Genomic DNA, 19,475 nt, shown 5'->3' on the forward strand with positions numbered 1-19,475 from the left:
CCAATTATATCATTTCCCCTGTGCAAAGCCGGGTAATGCTCTCCCTCTGCTTCCCTGGCAGGGCTGGTGCAACGGGCAGCACGGGGGGCTCAGGAGCTCGTGTCCCCCCCAGGCACAGACCCTGGCAGGTGGGGTGAGGGTTTAAACACACAGAGGGGACTCCCACGGTTCAGTTTCACACGTGTCTCAGGAAGATCAGGCTTTTTGAAGAAGTCAGTGTCTGTCAGGTGAGCTCCTCTCCACAGCAGAGGTTTTATTTGTCCCCCCCCCCCTTTTGCTTGAGCCCCCTGCTCAGAGGCAGACCGTGCACAGGCTTGGGGTGGGATTTCACTTGAAGGAGGAGCAACAGCCAAATTGTTAGTTACAGAAATAGAGGGGGAGAGAAAGAGCGAGTTGAGGAAACATTTCCTAAAGAGCCCTGATTAACTAATTAGCTGAGTTTCTTCCTGCACCAGCCTTTCCCTCTCAGCTTTGGTGCCATCCTTTTGCAGAGGGTACATGCACTAACACTTAACATATCATAATTGTAATTATACACCTACAGCTGCCGTCAGTAATTTTTTTTTCCTCCCATAAGCAGCCCTCCCTCTTTTCTCTAGGGCTGTGAGTGCTGTTCTTTCACTGTACACCGTTGCTTTACCTGCAGCTGAGCCTGGGGAGGGAGAGCAGAGCAAGCATGGGGCCAGCACCCCCATCTCCCCACCCAGCACCCTTCACCTCCACTTCCAAGCCCTTTTGCCCCCAGCATCACAACTTCCAAGCTCCTTTCCTTTACTCCCTGCTCCTCATTTTCTCCCTCTGCTATTTTTATCAGGGTCCCGAGGCCTCACCCTCCAGCAATTCCCAAAGCCTCCTCTCCCTTTCAGCCATGCCCAATGCGTGTCTCCATCCTTGCCCCCACACTCAGCACCCAAAGCCAGCGTGGGGGCTCCTGCTGAGCCACCACCAGCCCCCCCCAGCCCACAGTGAAACACCTTCACAACCAACCTGCTCTGGTGGGGACTGGCTGTCCCAGATGTCCCACACCTGCTATGACACTGACTCTGGTGCCACCACCTTCTCCCCTAGCAGCTCCCACTCCCTGCTTTTTATCACCTCCCATCCCACCCCAGCACCACCTGGCTCAGCACCCTCCCTGGGCACACCTGGGGGCAAGAGGGGGGCTCGTTTGTTCTTGCTTCTGCCTCCAGACCCTCTGCAGCTGTCAGGGGAACTGCGGGAACCACAGCTCTGCAGCTCTGGCTCCCTTCTAGGCTTCACCACAACCACGGGACATTGCTCCAGTGTCCGAAATGCCCTCCCAAGCCCCTCCATTTCTGGTTCAAATTCCCAGCCCCTTATTGTATTACAAAGTAACCAGGGTGCTACTGCACTCCTCCAAGCTTAAACACCTTTTATTCTCATTAAAGGGGTCCGTGCCTCTTTCCCGCTTCTCTATCTCCAAGTTAAAAGCTAATTAATTACTGTTGACTTTCCCAGCAGATGTTCTCGCTTCGGCGCCGGTAGGAAAAGCGGTGATTTGTGACCCGCAGGGCTGGGATCGGGGGCGGTGAAGGAGTGGGGAGCAGAGCATGGGGCTGCGGGAGGAAGCCGTGCCCGGCCAGCCCCGCTGCTGGACCGGGAGAGAAAGTGGCTGCCTGTGAGAGCGGCACCGCTTGTTTTTCTTGGAAAGAAGCAAAATCCTCAGATAGGGGTAAAATCCTGATTCCACAGAAAATTAAGCAGTGTGGATTTCAGTCGGGTCTGGTCAGAGGTTTATTTCCCCTCGTACAAGAAACCTCTCATAAATCACTGCTCTCTCCAAGGGCTTTTCAAAGCGGTGATGCAAAACAGAGCTGCACTGTCCGCGGAAGGCTCGCCGGCCCCGAAGAGCTCTGGGGAAGTGGGAAGAGGTGGGCGGCCATCTCCACAGCTGCCTCCGCTGTCCCTGCTGCTTGTGAAACGCCAGCGAAGGGCGAGTGGGGATGAGGAATAAATGGATGCCGAGAGGAGGAGATGGGTGTCTGCGTGCTGCATGCCCCGTGGCGGGGATGTGGCAATAGCGCTTGCTGAAGGGGTGTTGTGGAGATGGTGGGCATGGGGATCCCGGTGGGCATGGGGATCCCGATGGGCATGGGGATCCCGATGGGCATGGGGATCCCGATGGGCATGGGGATCCCGGTGGGCATGGGGATCCTGGTGGGCATGGGCATCCTGAGGAGCATGGGGATCCCGGTGGGCATGAGGATCCTGATGGGCATGGGGATCCTGGTGGGCATGGGCAGCTCCTAGCTGGGGCTGGCATCTCCACCATTGCCTCTGCTCTGCCAGAGCCGTGTTGCAGCAACCTTTGGGGACACAGGGCTCTGAAGTCCCTGCCAACAAGGTGCACGTTGAAGGCACCTCTACAAAAAGGCTTCCAAAAACACAGACGAGTAGCAAAGCTCCTGGCCTAACAGCCGTGGAAATCCCTCTGATGATTACAGTGACTTTCTAATATCAACAGAAACCTCTGTGCTAATGAAATGCACTGAAGTTAAGCAGCCGTGGAAATGCCAGTGTAAAGGAGAAAGGCCACCAAATGGGCTCTAATGGAAACCCAAATCCCCAGAACTAACGGGCCTTGCTCGGAGGAGAATGTCAGGAGCAGGGCCCTCCTGTGCCATCACCCCGGGCGGCGCTGGGACCTTCTGCTTCCACTGCCCGGCGCCCATCCCTGGGGGAGAGCGGGTGTGTGGGTGCCCGTGGATGAGCTGGAGTTCTGGGAACCAAAAGTGGGAAAAAACGGGGGTTTGGAATCCAACACCAGCAGTGCTGAGGTGTTTTTCCATCCCGAGGGCTCCAGGATCGTGCTGCTCGTGCAGGGCAGTGTGTCAGGAGCACAGCCACGCACGCTCCTGCCTGGCCCTGACAGTGCTTCCCATTGAGCTGTGGAGAGAAAATGGGATTTCAGCTTTTCCTTTCTATGGTAAATGTTTCTGATTCTGCCGGCTGATGTGCTCACCTCTCGAGTTAATAGACAATAAGCAGAGCGGTGTCAGCCTCGTTAAGGAGGCAGAAAGGGCTCCATTTAGATGCAGCGTGCAGGGCGACACCAGCCAGGCTGGCGTGCTGCGGGGAGCATCCCGAGTGTCCCCGCATGGCACGGGGCTCGTGTTTTCTCTGACAACAGAGGCAGGCTGGGCACACAACTGCAATACCCCTCTTTCTCCCCACCCCAGCTAATAGGACAGGCCAGGCTGCCCTCGCTCAGCCCTGGAAATTGTGTCTTACTGGGGAGGGAGCGGTAAACGACAGGCCCCGGACCTGCTCAGGCTCCGTCCTTCCCCTGCAGGCTGCAAAGGGCCAGTGGTTTGGGTGAGCAGGGTGCTGTGCTGGAGTGCATCTGTCCCACTGCCCCCGCTAATTGCATTAAAAACCTCGTGTTAGGGTGATGATAAAGGCACAGGGACTGTCAGTGGGGATGCTCCCAGCTTGACTCATTGCAAAAAAACGCTGCTGCTGATAGGGCCCCTTTTTAAATAACAAGCTTCGGATTCTTCTGGCCTTATAAAATTATTTTTAAAAGAGAAATTACAAAAGATCTTCGGTTGCTTTGTTCATCTCTAAGTGTCCTTTCCAGTGAGGGAGAGAGTGAGACACCAGCTCAGGCAGACGTTAGCTCTGCCCCTCGGGGGACGTGCTGGGGGCCACGGTGAGGCCGGCACCACTGCTACCCCTGAAACACTGCCCAGGATGAAAACCTGGTGGAGGGAGAAGCCACCCCATAGACCAGCACCGCAGGGCTTTGTAGGTGAGCTGCTGCACAAGGTCACTTCCAAAACCCTCCCCAAGAACAGCTTCCCTGCAGCCCCGTACCTCCTTTGGCTTAAAACCCATGGCCCCGCCAGTTCCAACTGGTTTGGCTTTTTGTCTTTGCACGGAGAGGCAGAATTGGTAGGGAGGGAGCGGCAGCTGGATATATCCTAATGAACCCTGATTCCTAGCAAAGCCTTTAATAGTATCTCTGTCTTGTGGTATCTTGCTTGAAAAATTAATTCAGCTTGGTTTTGGATATGAGCCTTTTCACGGTGGCTGAGAACAGGCTGAAGGGGCAGGAACAAAAGGGAACAGTAACATCTGAGCTGGATGGTGCCGTGCAGCCCCAGCAAGGACCGGTGTGGGGCCTGGCTTTATCTAACACCTCCAATTAATTATCTCGGCGAGGGAACAACCAGCACCCTAATTAAGCCTTCAGGTGACACTGCAGAGAACAGGCACCAGGCAGCGGGGAGGGAGCCGGGTGCTTCGGGAGGGGGATTTGGGGCAGGGCGATTTGTGATGGGCTTGTTTGATGTGTGGAAGTCTTCATACCCCGAAATCAACTCGATGCATGCTGTCGTGCCTCCAGGTCCCCACTGCAGCAGGAAAACCAATCTGCCAAGGCATGGGCAGCAGGAAAGTGCCTGCTTCTCCCTCCCACCGCATCCAGCCCCCGGCACAGAGCTCATTTGGTGCGGGGGATGCTGAGCGCAACTGGTGCAGACACAGCCACGGTCCTAAACAGGAGCCCTGGGTATGTTAACAAAGGGACCAAGCACAGAAATTTCTGGACATAACGTTAATTAACTAAAAAAGCGAGGCTTCCAGAGGAAGTTACATAAACATCTGGGGGAAAAAAATAAACATGCGGAATATTTCCAAGAGTATTGGAAAGAGCCGTAAGTATTTCAGCCTAGAAATGAGAAGTTAATCTTGCAAACATAAAGATTTAAGTTCCTTTGCAGTTCATTCATTTTACCCCAGACATCTGAAAATGAAAATAAAACCCTCCAACAACAACCGTAACTCCGACTCTCTCTTTTTCTTCTTTCCTGACTGCCCTGTCCCTGGGCTTTGCATGAATCTGGCTGAGAGGAGCGGGGCTGCATCGCCTGGGGACAATGAGCACTGCGGTCACCCTCTGTGCCATCTCCTCCCAGCCCTGCTACTTCCCAGAGACCAAATTTTGCCTCTTGCAGGATGTTTTTAGAGCTCTGCGGCTAATAAAACAGCAGCCACCAATTCCCGCTTCCCTGCCTTTTTAGTGCTCAGGCTATCGTTCCCCTTTCACATCCTGTGTGTTTATTTTTCCCTACTGTTTAGATTAGCTTTAACTTTAGGTGGACGCCAGGCTTTTGTCAAGGAAAAAAGCAATCCCACGAGCAGTCAGATCTAACAGCCTCTCGCAACAGCCTCTAAATATTTCACGGCGCGAGGCTGCTCAGCTCGCAGGGCAGAGGCTCAGACCTTGGCTCATCCCTGCTCCCCGCCTCCTCCCACCTCCGCAGGCAGTCATGCCTGAGCACAAATACCCGCACCTTCCCTCGCTGCAAACACGGCCACAGCTCCCCGCCGGGACAAACGCCGGCCCCGGGCGGTGAACCCGGCCTCCCCGTCCCTCGGCGGGGGGATCGGAGCACGAGGAGAACCGCTGCCTCCAATTAATCAAGAGCAAAGCCCCAGCACAGCCAAGGAGAGCTCAGATTTATCTCCCGCCTGCCTGACTTGGCTCCTCTCCCCAAACATTTGGCAGCGGCGGCTGAGACGCGGCGGCTGGCGGAAACCCGCAGCGCGGCGGGGAGCGTCCGCCGGGGCTGGAGCCGGCGCGAGGAACCTGCTGAGGGTCCCCGCGGTGGGACGGGGACATGGGGGCACCCGGGGGCACGAGGCGCCGGCTGCGCCCTGCCAGCCAGAGGGATGGCCGGATCCGTGCCATGGGTAGAGATCGGTGAGCCGAAAAGGGAGAGCGGTGAAGGCAGAGGAAGGAGAGGTGGAATACGCGCCGGGAGCAGGGAGAGGTGAAGGAGCACGTGGGTTTGGCGCTGCCCGGGCAGGCCTGGCACGGTGAGCAAGCCGACACAGTCCGCTGCTCCATCCCCTCTGTGTGCCAAGAGAAACAGGATATTGCACATCATTTGTAAATGCAGCCGGGGCATCAAAGCAGCGCTCGCCTCCAGCCCCGCTCTCCGTCCCATCCTGTGGCTCTGGGGGAAGATCCCAGGGACGGGGCACTGCGGGATGTGGGGCACCGGGGTTTCAGAGGCTCCTTTGCTTCTGCTGGAGCTGGTGGCACAGCACGCAGGGCTCTCTGGGGCTGGGTGCCTGGGCCAAGCACAAGCTGGCGGGTGCCCTCCTGCAACCGCCTGCGCCGAGCCCGCGGGGAGCCGGAGCTGCCTTGGCCCCGCCACTTCAAAGCTGCGAAGGGAACATAATGATGTGCGAAACGCCGGGCTGCCAGGGCCCCGCGTCCGGCCCCGGCTTTCCTTTTAAGTAAATAATGCTGTCTAACGAGAGGGTTTAATTGTGTCACACTAATTCCACGTGAAAGGAGACAAGATTGAGCACGTGCGCAGTCACCGCGGGTGCAGGACCCCAGCCCGCGGCGTGTTCCCCACACCGCGGTGGCCCGGTCACCACCGTGCTGCCACGGGATTTTTCAGCCCGGCTGCCTGTGGCTGAGGCTGCTCAGGAGATAAGGGGCAAGCAGTGGAGCTCTCTGTGCATTCCTGTGTGCGTGCATATGAGAAGGTGGTGGAGAAGTCCTGAGTGCCCAGCCCATGGGACATCCATGTCCAGCACCAGGTTGTGCAGTGCCTGGGGCGCAGCCGTGTCCCCAACACAGGGTGCCCCCAAGCCAGCCCCGAGGCTGAGTGGAGCCAGGAGCATCCCTCATCTCTCGCCTCTCAGCTTTTCCTGAGCAGCTAATACCAAGCTCCTTTCATCTGCTTCTGTTTCTTAAACTGGATTAAAAGGAAAAAGAGCATGAAGAACAGAGACACGTCCTTGCAACCGGCTCTCAGAGGAGCTGGCAAGATTTCCTCGCTCCACGGGAGAGCTGGGAGAGCAGGGAAATGGAGAACTTTCTGCTTGCCCTGCAGCCTGGCGGAGGGTGCAGCCAGAGCCGTGGTGCTCAGCATGCTGCCCCCCGAGCTGAGCCGTGCAATTCGGGCAGCCTCTTTCAACACCAAAAATGTGCTGTTGCTGCTCTGGCTGCAGGTCCCCTGAGCTGTGTCCAGCCAAGCTGAGCTGGAGCATCACATTGCTGCTCCCACCCAGCAAGGGTGGGATAACAAGGGGTAACAGCACGGGATGTCCCTTGTGAGCCCCAGTGTCATCAAGGACATGTTGGAGTGGCAACTCCCCACTCCCGCTCCCATGGCAGCATCATTCATCCCACCACATGTTCCATCCCCCTCGCACCACCACGCAATGCTCCTGGGTGGCTTCAGCCAGGATTATTTCTGCGGATTAGTGTCTGGTTGTTGTCTCCAGGCTGCCTGACCCTACTCCCCGCACTCGGCTCCTTGTCCCCCAGCCTCCAGGCACGACCTCAGCCATCAGACATGCACGGCATGGAGCAAACACCTGTGCTCACGGTGCTCCTGGCCCTGGCAGCCTCTTTCCAGGACATAAACCCTTGTTTTTTAAGGCTGTTTTCTCACCGGGCAGATGAAATAAAGCAATGATTAAAAGAAAAAGTAGGAAAATAAATCGCACCATGTGCAGTCGTTTGGACACCCCAGATGGCTTATCAGCGGGGTTTGACTTTCAGGTCTCCAGCACAGATGGCTGGGGGAAGAGCCGCTGCCCTCCGTGGACAGCAGCCCTGGCCCCCACCGGCCCCCGCCGTGCTGCTGCTCGGGGGTCAGAGCCATGGTGCAACCCCAGGGGCTCACATTTCCCATCGTGGTGTGGCCAGCAGAGGCCTCAATGCCGTGCATTGGCTTGAACAGCACACCCGTGCTTCTGTGCGCTACGTCTTGGGCAGCTCATTTTGTACCCAGCGATGCCGAAAAATGAGCTGCAGCTGAGCCAGGCAGCAGGCAGGAAGGAAGCGCTGGTTGGGCTCAGGCAGGGGACATGGGGACCTGCACTCGGGATCTGGTCTGCCGGTGGTCTCCAGGTGGTGTCAGTGCCACCCAAATGCAGTGGCATGGGGACTTGGGACAGTGCCTCCGGGATGGGTGGCATTTGATGGTGGCGGCTCCTCCGAGGACGTACTGAGCAGGAGCGCAGCTGCCTTGCTATGTTGTGAGCCAGGGCTGTGGTCCCACGCAGGGCCAGGTGGAGGACAGTGCTAGTAACTAATTAATTAAGCCGAGGGCCAGCAGTGATCGCTGCAGGACGACATGGAAGGCACAACACAGTGCCATGCTGCTCTGCAGGGCGCGTGGCGCTGGCCCCTCCGGACAGTGGGCTGGGGGCACAGGGCAGGCCACGCGTGGCTGGCAGCAGCACGCACCCGGTGCTCACCCCCATCGCGCGCGCCCCGTGCCTCCTTCTCCTCCCAGATATATGTTCCAATTTGGAGCAGAAACTCCTCGGAGCGGAGGCTGCATCTGTCTTTGCCTGCAACCGCCAGACACGTCGGCGCAGTGGCATCGGCACGAGAGAGTAGCAATAATCATTAGCGCTGGGACCGAGGGGACTCCGCGCTGGCAGTGATGTAGCATTTCCATTAGGAGCCTCATGCCGCTCTATTACTACGGCATTAGCAGCAGCGGCACCGCGGCAGCGGCAGCCGGGGGAGCGGGAGAGGACGCGGCTGCGGCGGGGAACAGCCCCACAAACCGTCCCCACGTTGTCCCCAGGACATGGCGGTGACACTCAGGGCATGGGGGTGTGGGGTCTGCCCCCCAGCACAGCCAGGTCACCCCATCGCACAGAGGGGTCTTTGGCGTTTGGGTTTGTTTTCCTTTTAGTTTTTTTTATTTTATTTTATTTTTTTTACTCGGAGTTCTCTGGTTTTTATTGTAAAGCTCCAAACTTTCCCTCCCAGTTCCCTGCGTGCAACAGCATTTCCAGCCCTCCCCTCCTTGGAGACTCCCAAAGGCTCCAGGAAGAGGGAGGTTTGTGATAAACAGATGGGAAATGGGGAAAATAGTCAAACAAAGAGAGGAATGAGAAGGAGAAGAGAACAAGGTGCAGATTCCTGGCTGTTCAGGGTGGGAGGGGGAAGCGAGAGGATTATTACGTTAGGAGCAGCTTCAAACTCCCAATTCTCAGGGCACGAAACCTGCACAATTTAAAGTAGTCAAAACAAACCCTTTGCCGCTATTTATACTTTAGCTGCCTGCAGGCGGCAAAACCTTGACTCCATATTCCAGGCCTAATAGATTCCAGGTGTTTTCCAATAAACTCCCCTCCTCCAGCGAGAAGCCCGAACAAGCTCCCGGCACCTTTCGGCCCCTCTGAGCGGCCAGAGGGAAGGGGCAGCTCATCCCGCATCCCCATCTCCCCCTCCCCACGACATCTGGGTGATGTCCCCTGCTGTCCCCTGCCCTGGCCACAGCACAGGAGGTGAGATCTGTCGAGCAGAGGGAATCCTTTAGCGGGATGCTGCGGGGCACAGGCTTTCCCCGGGCACTGCCCGGCTGAGCACCCCGCCAAGCCTCAGCCCTGCCTGCGGCACCGCTCGGGGAGGACGCGAGCACCCTGCTGAGCTGGAAAGTCCCTGCTTCAAAGCAGCCCAGGAGAAGGGCTCGGCGCAACGCAGCTGAGCCGGTGGCACAGGTCTGGCAGAGGCTGCGCGCTGGCACGGTGGTGGCTCTGTTTTGTGCTTTGTGGGGGGCTGCGGGTGAGCCCTCCCCAACTAAAACCAGGCTGCTGCAGGCTCGGAGCCACCCAAACCTTCCCCTCTCTCCCTGGGTGTCCCCATCCCTCGGTGCCTGCTTTTCCGCCCCTCTGCTCCCGAGAGGTCGGTGGCACAGCCCTGCCTCTGCTCGCCCCTCCTGCGCGGCCGACAGCGCCTTGAACAGACCGGCTGCTGTTCCCCAGGTGCGTGCACAGCTCCCCAGGCCTGCGTGCTTCAGGAATTGCTCGTTTGGGGTCAGCTCAGCCCCAGGAGCCTCGCCAGGGGTGCCCAGCTCTGGCAGGAGGAGCTGGGGTGCAGGCACGCCCCGCTCTCCACCTCCAGGAGCGGCGCGTGTGAGAGCGCCGGGAACAGCTTTTGTTTTATTCATCTCTCAAAGCCAGAGGAGGCCGCAGGCATTAGCACTGCCTCGCACGTGGTGGGGAAAGCTCCCCCTCAGCTCCTGGATCAGGCGCAGGGAATTAGACCTCAGCATCTGAGCAACACCCCCAGATTTAAGGACCCCATCCCCAAGCGACCCACAGCATCCCCTTGCTGCAGTGGTTAATTCAGCTCCCAAATAAATATTTGTGTCTGAATTCAGTTCCCCCCCCCCCCCCCTTGGGGGCCTCCGGCTGGGGGGTCCTGCTTTACCTGCTTAGCTGGAGAAGCCTCTGCTATCAGATGTCTTCCCCTGGTGCAGCTCAGGTCTCCTCCCCTTTGATCAACTGATTGGGATCCTTAAATTTCTCACGGTAAGCAGGTCTGGCAGCTCGGCCCCGCCACGTACCTCAGCCTGTTCCCGATCCTGTTACCGCTTTCCAATATCCCTTGCAGGAACGAGGTCACCAGCACCGGGTCTGGAGCTTTCGGCAGCAAAACCTCCCCCCGCAAGGGAAGGATCGAGCCCCTCGGAGTCACATCGAATGAAATAAATAAAATGCAGCCGTGAAGACAAATAGTCTTCAGGCACTGCGTTGGCATTTTGGCCTGATGACTGATTAGTCTAAAATGGAGTCTCGGTACAGATTCACGGCCGTCGATCGGATCGGGTCGTTAGCTCCAGCACCCCGACCCGTGATTAGCAATCTGGAGCTGCCGGGGATGGGTTAAAGGCTCGGCCGGGGCAGGGAGCAGGCAGCGGGAGGTGGCAGGGCACGGGCAGGGAGGCAAAGCAGCGAGAGCAGGGTTGGGGAAGCCATTGTCACCGTGATGAGGGGAACGCAGCGCGGTCACCAAAGCTGCTGCTGCTGCAGCCCCAGCATGGATTTGCTCTGTGGCTGCGGGAAAGCGTCCTTCTGTCAGGAGGGAAGCCCAGCAAAGACAGCCCAAGGGGATGTCGCCTGTGTCCCAGCCATGCTCAGGGAAACCATGCTGCAGGAAGGACCCTGACTGCAGGACTGGTGGAAATATCTCCTGGGCTCCCCGAGGAAAGGGTCTTCCTCACCAGACAAGGAGGGCATGAGGAGTCCTGCAAAGGGCAGGCTCAGCCCCATGCTGCCCTGTCTGCGAGCAAACTGCGCAGTGTGGCATCTGTTAAGGCTGTCCCCGTGCGCAGGAGACATTTTGCTGTCATTTTCCTCAGGAACTTAGCCTGTGACAATAGTGCCCATCACTCCACAGCACCTTCCCCACAAGCATCCCTCTGTGCCATGGGGCAGGGACCTGGGACACCTGCAGCAGTGTCACTTCCACCCGAAGAGCAGGAGAAGCAGGCAGCAGAGCCATGTCCTGCTGGTGGAGCCAGCACAGTGCCCGGCTCCAGCCCCGGGGTCAGACTTTCCCCGCCAGCCCCACGCTGCTGCCCAGGGGAGCTGCAGCTCCAGCGCCCGCCATCCGCTCTCCAGCTGTCGGATGTCCACTGATTAATTTTGCCTGGGATTAATTAAGGAGCAGCCAGAGCACACGGCGCTGGCAGAGGGGCTGGGGTGACCCCTCCCCGTGGTGGCACGCTGGGGTCGGCGACCTCTGCGGCCACAGCCACCGCCGGCTGGGCTCTGACCCCACGGCTGCCCGGGCTCACGTGTGGTGCCGTGGGGACATGGCCACGTTTGACCACACCGCAGCCACGACAACGAGAGAGGTTTGGGAAACAAAAGCCAAGATTTCAGCAGAATTAGTAGGGATGCCAGACTCGGAGCAAAATCTGTAGCAAGATATGCTGCACTGGCCTAAGTGTCCACAGGGGAGAAATACAGGTGAAGCCCTCCATGCTGCATGTGCTGGCACCCACCTGGTGGTGCTCAGCCTTTCCTTGCCTTCCCAGCGGGAGGATGGCACCCCTTTTTGTGCTCCCCCTACAGCTGGGAGCTGCTGGAAGATGGGTTTGCAGCCATGGTGTCTCCAGGAGCAGCTGGCAGTGCCTCACTCATGGTGCAGGTGACCGCCTGTCCCCTGGGTGCTCTGGGCACAGCCTCACCCCCTAGGAAGCACCCAGAGGGCTCAGACCCCAGAGGAAACCCCATGCCCAGCTGGGGGGGGAACCCAGCCACCGGGTGCCAAGCCCCTGACTTGGTTTTCTCGAGGGCTTGTGGCCGTGGAGGGCTCACACTGCTGGTGGTCCCCAGCCCAGCGGGCAGCCCCGGCGGGGCGGCAGCGGGAGGTATCGCTTACAGGAGGCAGGCGCCCGCTCCCGCACAGAGCCAGCGCCGCTCGGAAGGGAAGAAGGAAAAGAGGGGGAAAAACAAATCTCCACCATAGGGAAGATTTGCTCCGATTCCCCAGCTGGGGCATTATTACCACTATTGCAAGAGATCCGTGTCAGAGTTTTACAAAGAAAAACTACCAGGAGAAATACATAACCTTTTCTTAACATCAGCAGCTCAATTAGCTAATGACAGCAAAGCATTCTCCAGTGTCACCAATCCCACTCGCCAAGAGGAGGTGGGGGCGAGGGGGCCGCCGCGTATTTATACAGCTGCACCAGGCGCTTGGCTGGGGCTGGCTACTTGCTCTTTATCTCTGGAAGGATCTCGCCCTCCCTTCCACACGCGTGCGCGCACACATGCTTTCGAGAAGAAAGCTCCACTCTGCATGAGAAGGTTAACAAATACCAGACTGCCTCTAAAAATACCTCCCCAATCGATGCCTAGCGTAAGCCATCCCAGAATGCCAAAAGCTGCAAGAAAAGCCATTTGTTCCCCGTAGGATCGCCCCTCCCGGCTGCGGAGCCCACCGGGCGCTCCAAGCTCATCCCGGCCGTGTATCCATCCATCCCACCTGGCTGTCTCTAAAAGGCTGGTCCCTCTCCTTCTCCTCAAACAAATGCCTCCGTATTAAAGCATTTGTCTGTGTCGATTGATTCAATATTGAGACACGACTTGTAGCCACTTGTATCTAAATAGAATCTAAATTATTATTATGGCTCCACAGTCGCAGCTTCTTCAGCGTCGCCCCTCATCTTGCCAGCTCCGCTCTGCTCTAATTGCCTTCAGCGCACTGAAAACATGAGCACGTACAATTTGCAGGGAAGAAATTATCATCAAATCTCCTTTCAGATCTTGCTAAATGCTGTTGTGTTTATTCATTCACCCCGAGATTGCTCCCGGGGCAGATAGCAGCAGGCAGGCTAATAGCAGGCAGATAGCACGCGCTTCTGATCGGAGGCCAAGAGGAACAGGCGGCGGAGGGAAGCCCATCGCTGCGCGCACCGCAGGGGCAGCCCCGAGCTGCAGCTGATGAGGGAAGGCCAGTGGATTTAACAATCAGGGAGCACCCTCCAGCTCCATCCCCGGTCACGGCTCCAGGGAGCTGTTTTAGGGGGGTGGGATGCAGAAACGCCGCAGCATCACCGCCGCGGAGCAGCTCGCTGGCAGAGCATCCCTCCAGCCGGCTCTTGGCAGGCGCCCGCCGTGCCGGGCAGCGTTGGCAGCAACCCCGGGAATGGGGCACTGGCCCAGGCTGCCCATAAATCTTCCGCAGCGTGTGTGTCCCTGGGCTCTGACCTCGGCGGGGCTGAGATTAATGGACTATCCGTTTAACCCCACTAGCCCCTAACTAGCCGTGAAGCGCAGGAGCAGCTTCCCAACGGCACCGGTGGGAACAGCCCCGCTCTGTGGGTGGCTGGCGCGGAGCGCGCGGAGAGCCCCTCTGCTTCGGAGAGGAGCTGCCTGGGAAAGTCATTGTTTCGGAGCAGGGGGCAGCAGATCTGCCACTTTTCCTGTGTGCAGGACATTTTTCATAATTACAAGGAAGAGCTCAGTCACAACGGCTCAGCACAGCTGCAATTAATACCCAGCCTGCTGCTGGCTCTCGCGGCTGGCCCCTGCTCCACCTTCCATTAGGGAGGTGATGGCATCTCCCCACGGCCTCCCTGTGCTCGTGGCACCAGATATGAGCCAGGAGTCCCCACAGTGCCAGCCATCCCATGGGGACACCCAGATTTCATGGGGAGATGGGAAGAAAACGCATGTGGTTTCATCCACGCATTATGGCTTGCAATGTGGAGCTCCCTGCGAGCTGTCCCTGCCCCCCTGCTGCACTGTACAGCAGGAAAAGGGATGGATGGGAGAGAGGGGGTGTCCTTGGGGTTATTGCAAACCCCAGCGTGGGGTACCAAGAAATCCTACCCAGTTTCAGCACTCCCAGGTTCAGCTTGCAGCCCTCTTTCACACTAGCTGAAACCCCTTTGGGTTTTTGAGACCACTGGTTCCAGCAACGGCTGAAAACATTGAAGGGGGTGAATGCAGCACTGGGTGGGACATCAGCCCTGCTCCTGCAGACGAGGAATGGAGAGGAGCTGTGCTTAATGCCTCAGCTTCTTCCACAGCCTCAGAAACACCTGCAGCATCGTGGCTGCATGGCATAGCCAGCATCCCCCGGGATGCAGGCAGTCAGGGGAGCAGGGCAGCTCCCTCCTGCACCCCCAGCGCTGCCCGGCTGGGAGCACGCTGCTCACTGTTTCAATATTGTTATACTGGAAAATGGAGAATAAATATGAATGAATTCAATATTAACCGTGCGAGATAGTATGCCGTATATTCACACGGTTAAGTAAAAGAGAGTAAATGGAAATCTTTATCACTATAGACTGCTGAATATTAATAGTTATTGTTTGAGTCGCTGCAGCGTGGAAAAGTCAATTATAACCTAAGTGTAAAAGCGTCCTGAATTATAGATAAACTAGGCAAGGAGAGAGACGAATCTTCACCACACAATACAAAAACCTTGATATAAGAAGAAATAAATGTGATAAGAACTTTAAAACAGTAACTGTCGAAATGCAGCAAATGATTCTTTATATTATTTAATGCTGTGTGTAAACTGGATCCTCCAAAGGGTTAAATGCCTGCATGTTAAACTTTTGCTTTATTTCTGCAGCCTACACGGAGACACAGGCAATGGAGGGGAACTAACATGGTTGTGTCTTCAGCAGGAAAGCCAGAGTTTTCCGAAGAGCTCAACACCCACAGCGGGGCTGGGGTTTTCCAGCACCCTTCTGAGGACAAAAACAAACGGTCAGGTTTCCGCGTGTTTCCAAGAACAGAGAGCAGAAAGCACAAGGGCGAGCCTCCTGCCAGCCCCACAGCACGCGATGCCCGAGGAGCTCGGCTGCCTGGTGGCGGAGGAGGGGACGAGCCAGGTGATCCCCAGCCCTGCAAAGGGCCAGCAGCCATCCGTCGCCCCAAACGGAGCTCATAGACCACATTAACCCCACGTGCGATCACTCCCAGGCGGTGCCAAGTGACCCATCCCTGGGTTACGGCAGGAATAACAAGAGCAGGTTTCCAGAGCAAGGAGGTTTGAACCGACACCAAGGGCGGCACGCTTCCTAACCAGCGATCCATCCCTACCGCTCCCACCCCGGCCAACGCCGGGTCAGGATTTCACAATCCTCATGGTTTAAACAAACATCTCCGCAGGCCGACAGCCTTCGGCCACATTGCTCGGTCCTGCAGGAGTTTATCCCTCGCCTCTCATGCCCCAGCACTGCTGTCCCAGAGGGGAAGGAGTGGCCGCTGCCCTCCCCGAGCCTGCCTGTGCTCACCCGGCCCCGCTGCCAAGGTTGCACAATGATTTCCATTAGAAGCCATAATTAAGGTCAAAAAAGTATTTCTATTACAACCCTGCTTTCCTCACTCGGAGCTTCCTGAAAAAAAAAAAATAAAAAAATCTCCTTTTGCTCTAATTTTTTCCATGCTCTGAGCCTGGAGGCAAATTGGGATTTAATGTTTAAATTAAGCCCATCGAGGAGCATCTGCAAGCCGCGAGCTACCCTGCTCCCGCGACCGCTCCCCTCCCATGGCTGCGGAGCCGGGCTGCAAGGCCAGCCTGGAGGAGTGTCCTGCTCCGGAATGGGGGCTTCCTTCCATCCGAGTAGAGCAGAAAGCTGATTAATATTAAGCTGATTAATACGGGGCCATTGTTTAGGGATACCCCACGGAGCGTTTATATTAATCCCACTCCTGCACTGTGCTGCGACACTGCACGCCACACCCGCGTGCGGATATTAGTGCAGGCGCTTCGGAGAGCCTGAATATTAAAACCATTTAAAAATAATAACAGGCGGAGTGGTGGCTGCAGCCAAGATCCCAGCTGCTGCGGCCGAGGGAGCACGTCCCCTGCCATACGATGAGCTAACGTCTTCGCTCAACCCCGTTCACCTTCCGCAGCCAAAAGATGAACCAGCGCAGAAACAATTTTGTCTCGGAGCGGCGAGGGAGGCTTTGGTCTGGCAGATCCCCTGCGGCTCAGAGCAGGTCCCGCGGCGCTGAGGGGCAGGGGAAGCGCTGTGGGAAGCATGCCGTCATCGCGGGCAGGCATTTGGGGAGATCCTATCGCATCTGCAGTCTGCAGGGACACGGGGCTCGCTGCAATTAGCGTAATTTCCTTGAGGAATCTAAGAAAACACCAGTTCCCCAAATCTGCTGAAATTCCTACCCTTCCAGAAATGCAGGTTAGCCACAGCCGCCCCGGCCGGCACCTCCAGAGCACCTCTGCTCACAGACAGAACTTGTGACTCATTAAAGCAACAAATACGAACAAGATCGATATCACCCTCCTGAACCACTCCGAGCACTATTGGCCTGCAAAAAAAAATCATCTGATCCAAGCCGGGAAAGAGGGGAGCCCCGGGGAAACGGGCTCTGGCGCAAGACCCTCAGGTATTCTGCCCGTGCCGAGCAAACGTGAGCTTGTGCAGAAGCGCAGGGGCATTTTTGGAGGGGTCTCTGCCCAACGGTGGTTTCTGCTCGCCAGGAGGCTGCTCAGGGGTCTCGGGCTGTGCGCAGGGACGGGGAGAAGGGCAGCCTGCTCTCGTGTGCACTAATCGCCTCCGTCTGCTCGCCATACGGGCTGCCGCCGCGGCCCCGGCAGGGAGAGGAATGCTTTTGTTTGCCGAGCGCACTTGGCAGCCGGAAGGGATCGCTGGAAAGCGAAGCGGGCACTTAACGAGCCGCGTCCTTCCAGGATAATTAAAGCGAGACCCAGAAAGCAAGGCTGTTCTCCGTGCACCCGCAAAGCGGGCCAGACGATGCCCTTGCTGCCCCTGAGCTGGGGGCTCCAGGGCGGGCAGAGGCTGTGGATGGCCGTGGGGCTGCTGGTGGGCTCCTGCCCCATCCCCAGCTGTGGTAGCTCAGGGGTGAGCTGCCCCCAGCCCCAGGGAGCCGCAGCGGGACACCCCGGATCGTCACAGACCGATGGCAGCCGCCGTGCAACAAGCTCCCCCTTCCTTCTCCCCAGCCTTCCGATGCCGGGTCACCTTCAGTCAGGAGGAAAGCTGCATTTTTGGCAGCAGTCCCCAGAAAAAACAGGGAGAAGAGGCCCGAGTTTTGCTGCTGGCATGCTGCCTGTCCCCCGGCACGGCCGTTCATCCTCAGCAGCGGCCCAGCAGGCCCAGGGCAGACTCGCAGCCAGCTTTCACCCCGGCTTCCCCGGCACTCGTGTGCTGCCAGCAGACGAGCCTGTGGGATGCAGGCAAAGCCACAAATCCCCCCCAAAACCCGCTGCATGAACCGTGTGGGTGCTGGTTTTGGTGAGCAGCTGAGGGCTGATCCAGCAGGCTTCAACATCTCCCTCCGTGCAGCACCCTTTCCACGCGGGACACCCCCTCTGCATGAGGCACCCCCCTTGCATGGGGCAAACCCTCCAAACAGGGCCAGAAGCCGCGGCGAGCGGGCTCGGCAGGACCCGTCGTGTCAGATCAGCATCTAATCGCCATGCGGGGGGGGAGCAGCCAGGCCGGGGACAGAGGGGTGAAAGGGCAATGGCTGATTCACAAACCACCCAGCCACCAGAACAAAATTCCCCTTCTAACAAGGCATGGAGCAAACAAATTATCTTTGTTGTTAGGAAATCTGTAAGCACTTATCGTTATAATTACCATCTGTGGTTTTGCGATTCAGGTAAAGTAGCAGCAGCAGCTCTGATACGGGTTAGGCGCAGCCCCGCGGGCTGCTAATCAAAACCAACCCGTTTGCCTTCAGGTTGAAGATGATGTCAAACTTGATTGAACGTCCACCTTTGATGGCTTTACCTGAGACCTAACAACATCTGCGTCTTACTCACAGTAGCTCTGAAAGGTGATACGTGTGGAGGAGCAAAGCCGCCTGCCATCCGCGCCCAGATAGGGAGACGCGAGCTCCAACCAAAACATCAGAGCTTCAGGAATCAATAAAATGCTTTTTTTTTTTTTAAAAAAAAAAAAAAGTGTAAACAACAGAGTCTGAAGCCCAAAGAGCTGGTCAGAAGATTTATACGCAGCTTAGTTCAAATTTCTGTAATCTATTTAAATTAATAGCCACGTCCCATGCTAAATTGCTTCCAGAGACCAACAGCTTCCAGGTTATTTCATTCCTTGCAAGAGACGCACAGAGGGGGACTTCGCTGTGGGCTCGGGGACATGGCACAACCCGTTCTCTGAAGGCTGAAGAGCACACGAGGAGCCTGGATGAGGTGGCAAGACAAAAAGGGCCCCTTTTTGAGCTGCTGCCTGGTGCCTCCTGGCAGAGGGTCCCGATGGGAAGTAGGTTTGGGGTGTCTGCACCCCACTATTTGCTGTGCCCAGACCACAGGAGCACCCTGTGCAGCCCCGTCCCCATCCAGGAGGGAGGCTGTCCTCCCCCCGCCGCATGCCGGGGCGGTATTTGGGGTTGCCCAACATTTTCCGTGCTAAGATCCTCCGTCCGTTCCTAATAACCGTGCCAGCGTTCAGCTGGCATTTTCAGAAATAAAAAGAAATCCCCCGGAGCGGAGGGCACAACCCGGGCTGGGAAGGTTTCCGCCAATGTGCAGATGGAAGTTCTGGAAAATGAAGATGGCCAAATTGAGAAACTCCCGCGACCATTCCAACGAGAAGCTCGACTGCCTCCATGTTTGTGGCGGAGCGCTGCATCTCCCCGGGGAGCCGCAGCGATTTTCCCAGTGATAATTCTTCCGAGTTGTGCAATATTTTAAACTTCTGAAAATCCCGTGCCAAGCCCATGTCTGTTTGCTGGCGTCTCAGGGGATTTGCCTGAGTGGGCCATGCCCAAAATTAGGGGTGCAGGGGGGGCTGAGCTCTCTGCTCTCACACCTCGCAGGGGGCAAAACTCAGGTGGGGGGACCTCACGCCACCTGGTATGCGCCCTCCCATCCCAGGCAGGGTACAAAGGAGGAAGAAAACCATATGGGAGCACAGGGAAAGGGAAGAAAATGTGGAAATGAGCCTGGGGAGGGCTCACCGGCAGCTGCCCCAAGGATGGGGCTCAGCTCTGGGGCTGGAGCACGGCATCCTCAGCCCGCCGTGGGGAAGAGATGTTCTCCAGCAACACCTCGTGCTGGTGGCAGAAGGAAATGTTTAAGTCCCTGGGGGCAAAAAGCCTGGCTGCAGCTTGTGCAACCTGCACATAATGGAGTGTGGCTACAGAGCAGGAGCGGGAGCTATACCCGGCGTTCACCCTGAGCCTACTCGGTGCCTACAAAAAGC

General features: G+C 57.2%; 1 protein-coding gene and 1 long non-coding RNA gene across 3 annotated transcripts in view; one reads left to right on the plus strand and one right to left on the minus strand.

Moving 5' to 3' along the window:
- LOC118171833 overlaps positions 1 to 19,475 on the minus strand; it is a 75,496-nt gene that overhangs the window by 22,078 nt on the left and 33,943 nt on the right. The window contains exon 1 of one of the 2 annotated variants that reach the window (XM_035335249.1): positions 16,451 to 16,613. The exons of the other annotated variant lie outside the window; for it this stretch is intronic. Within the exon in view, the coding sequence (XP_035191140.1) occupies positions 16,451 to 16,613 (163 nt within the window). Of the gene's footprint in view, positions 1 to 16,450; positions 16,614 to 19,475 lie in introns of those variants that run through there. 2 annotated transcript variants of the gene reach the window in all.
- LOC118171834 lies at positions 16,519 to 18,197 on the plus strand. The gene is made up of 2 exons (XR_004753419.1): positions 16,519 to 16,674; positions 17,995 to 18,197. It is a non-coding gene; the product is annotated as an uncharacterized LOC118171834 (long non-coding RNA).

This window comes from Oxyura jamaicensis, chromosome 9, assembly GCF_011077185.1.
Source record: "Oxyura jamaicensis isolate SHBP4307 breed ruddy duck chromosome 9, BPBGC_Ojam_1.0, whole genome shotgun sequence".
NCBI lineage: Eukaryota > Metazoa > Chordata > Aves > Anseriformes > Anatidae > Oxyura > Oxyura jamaicensis.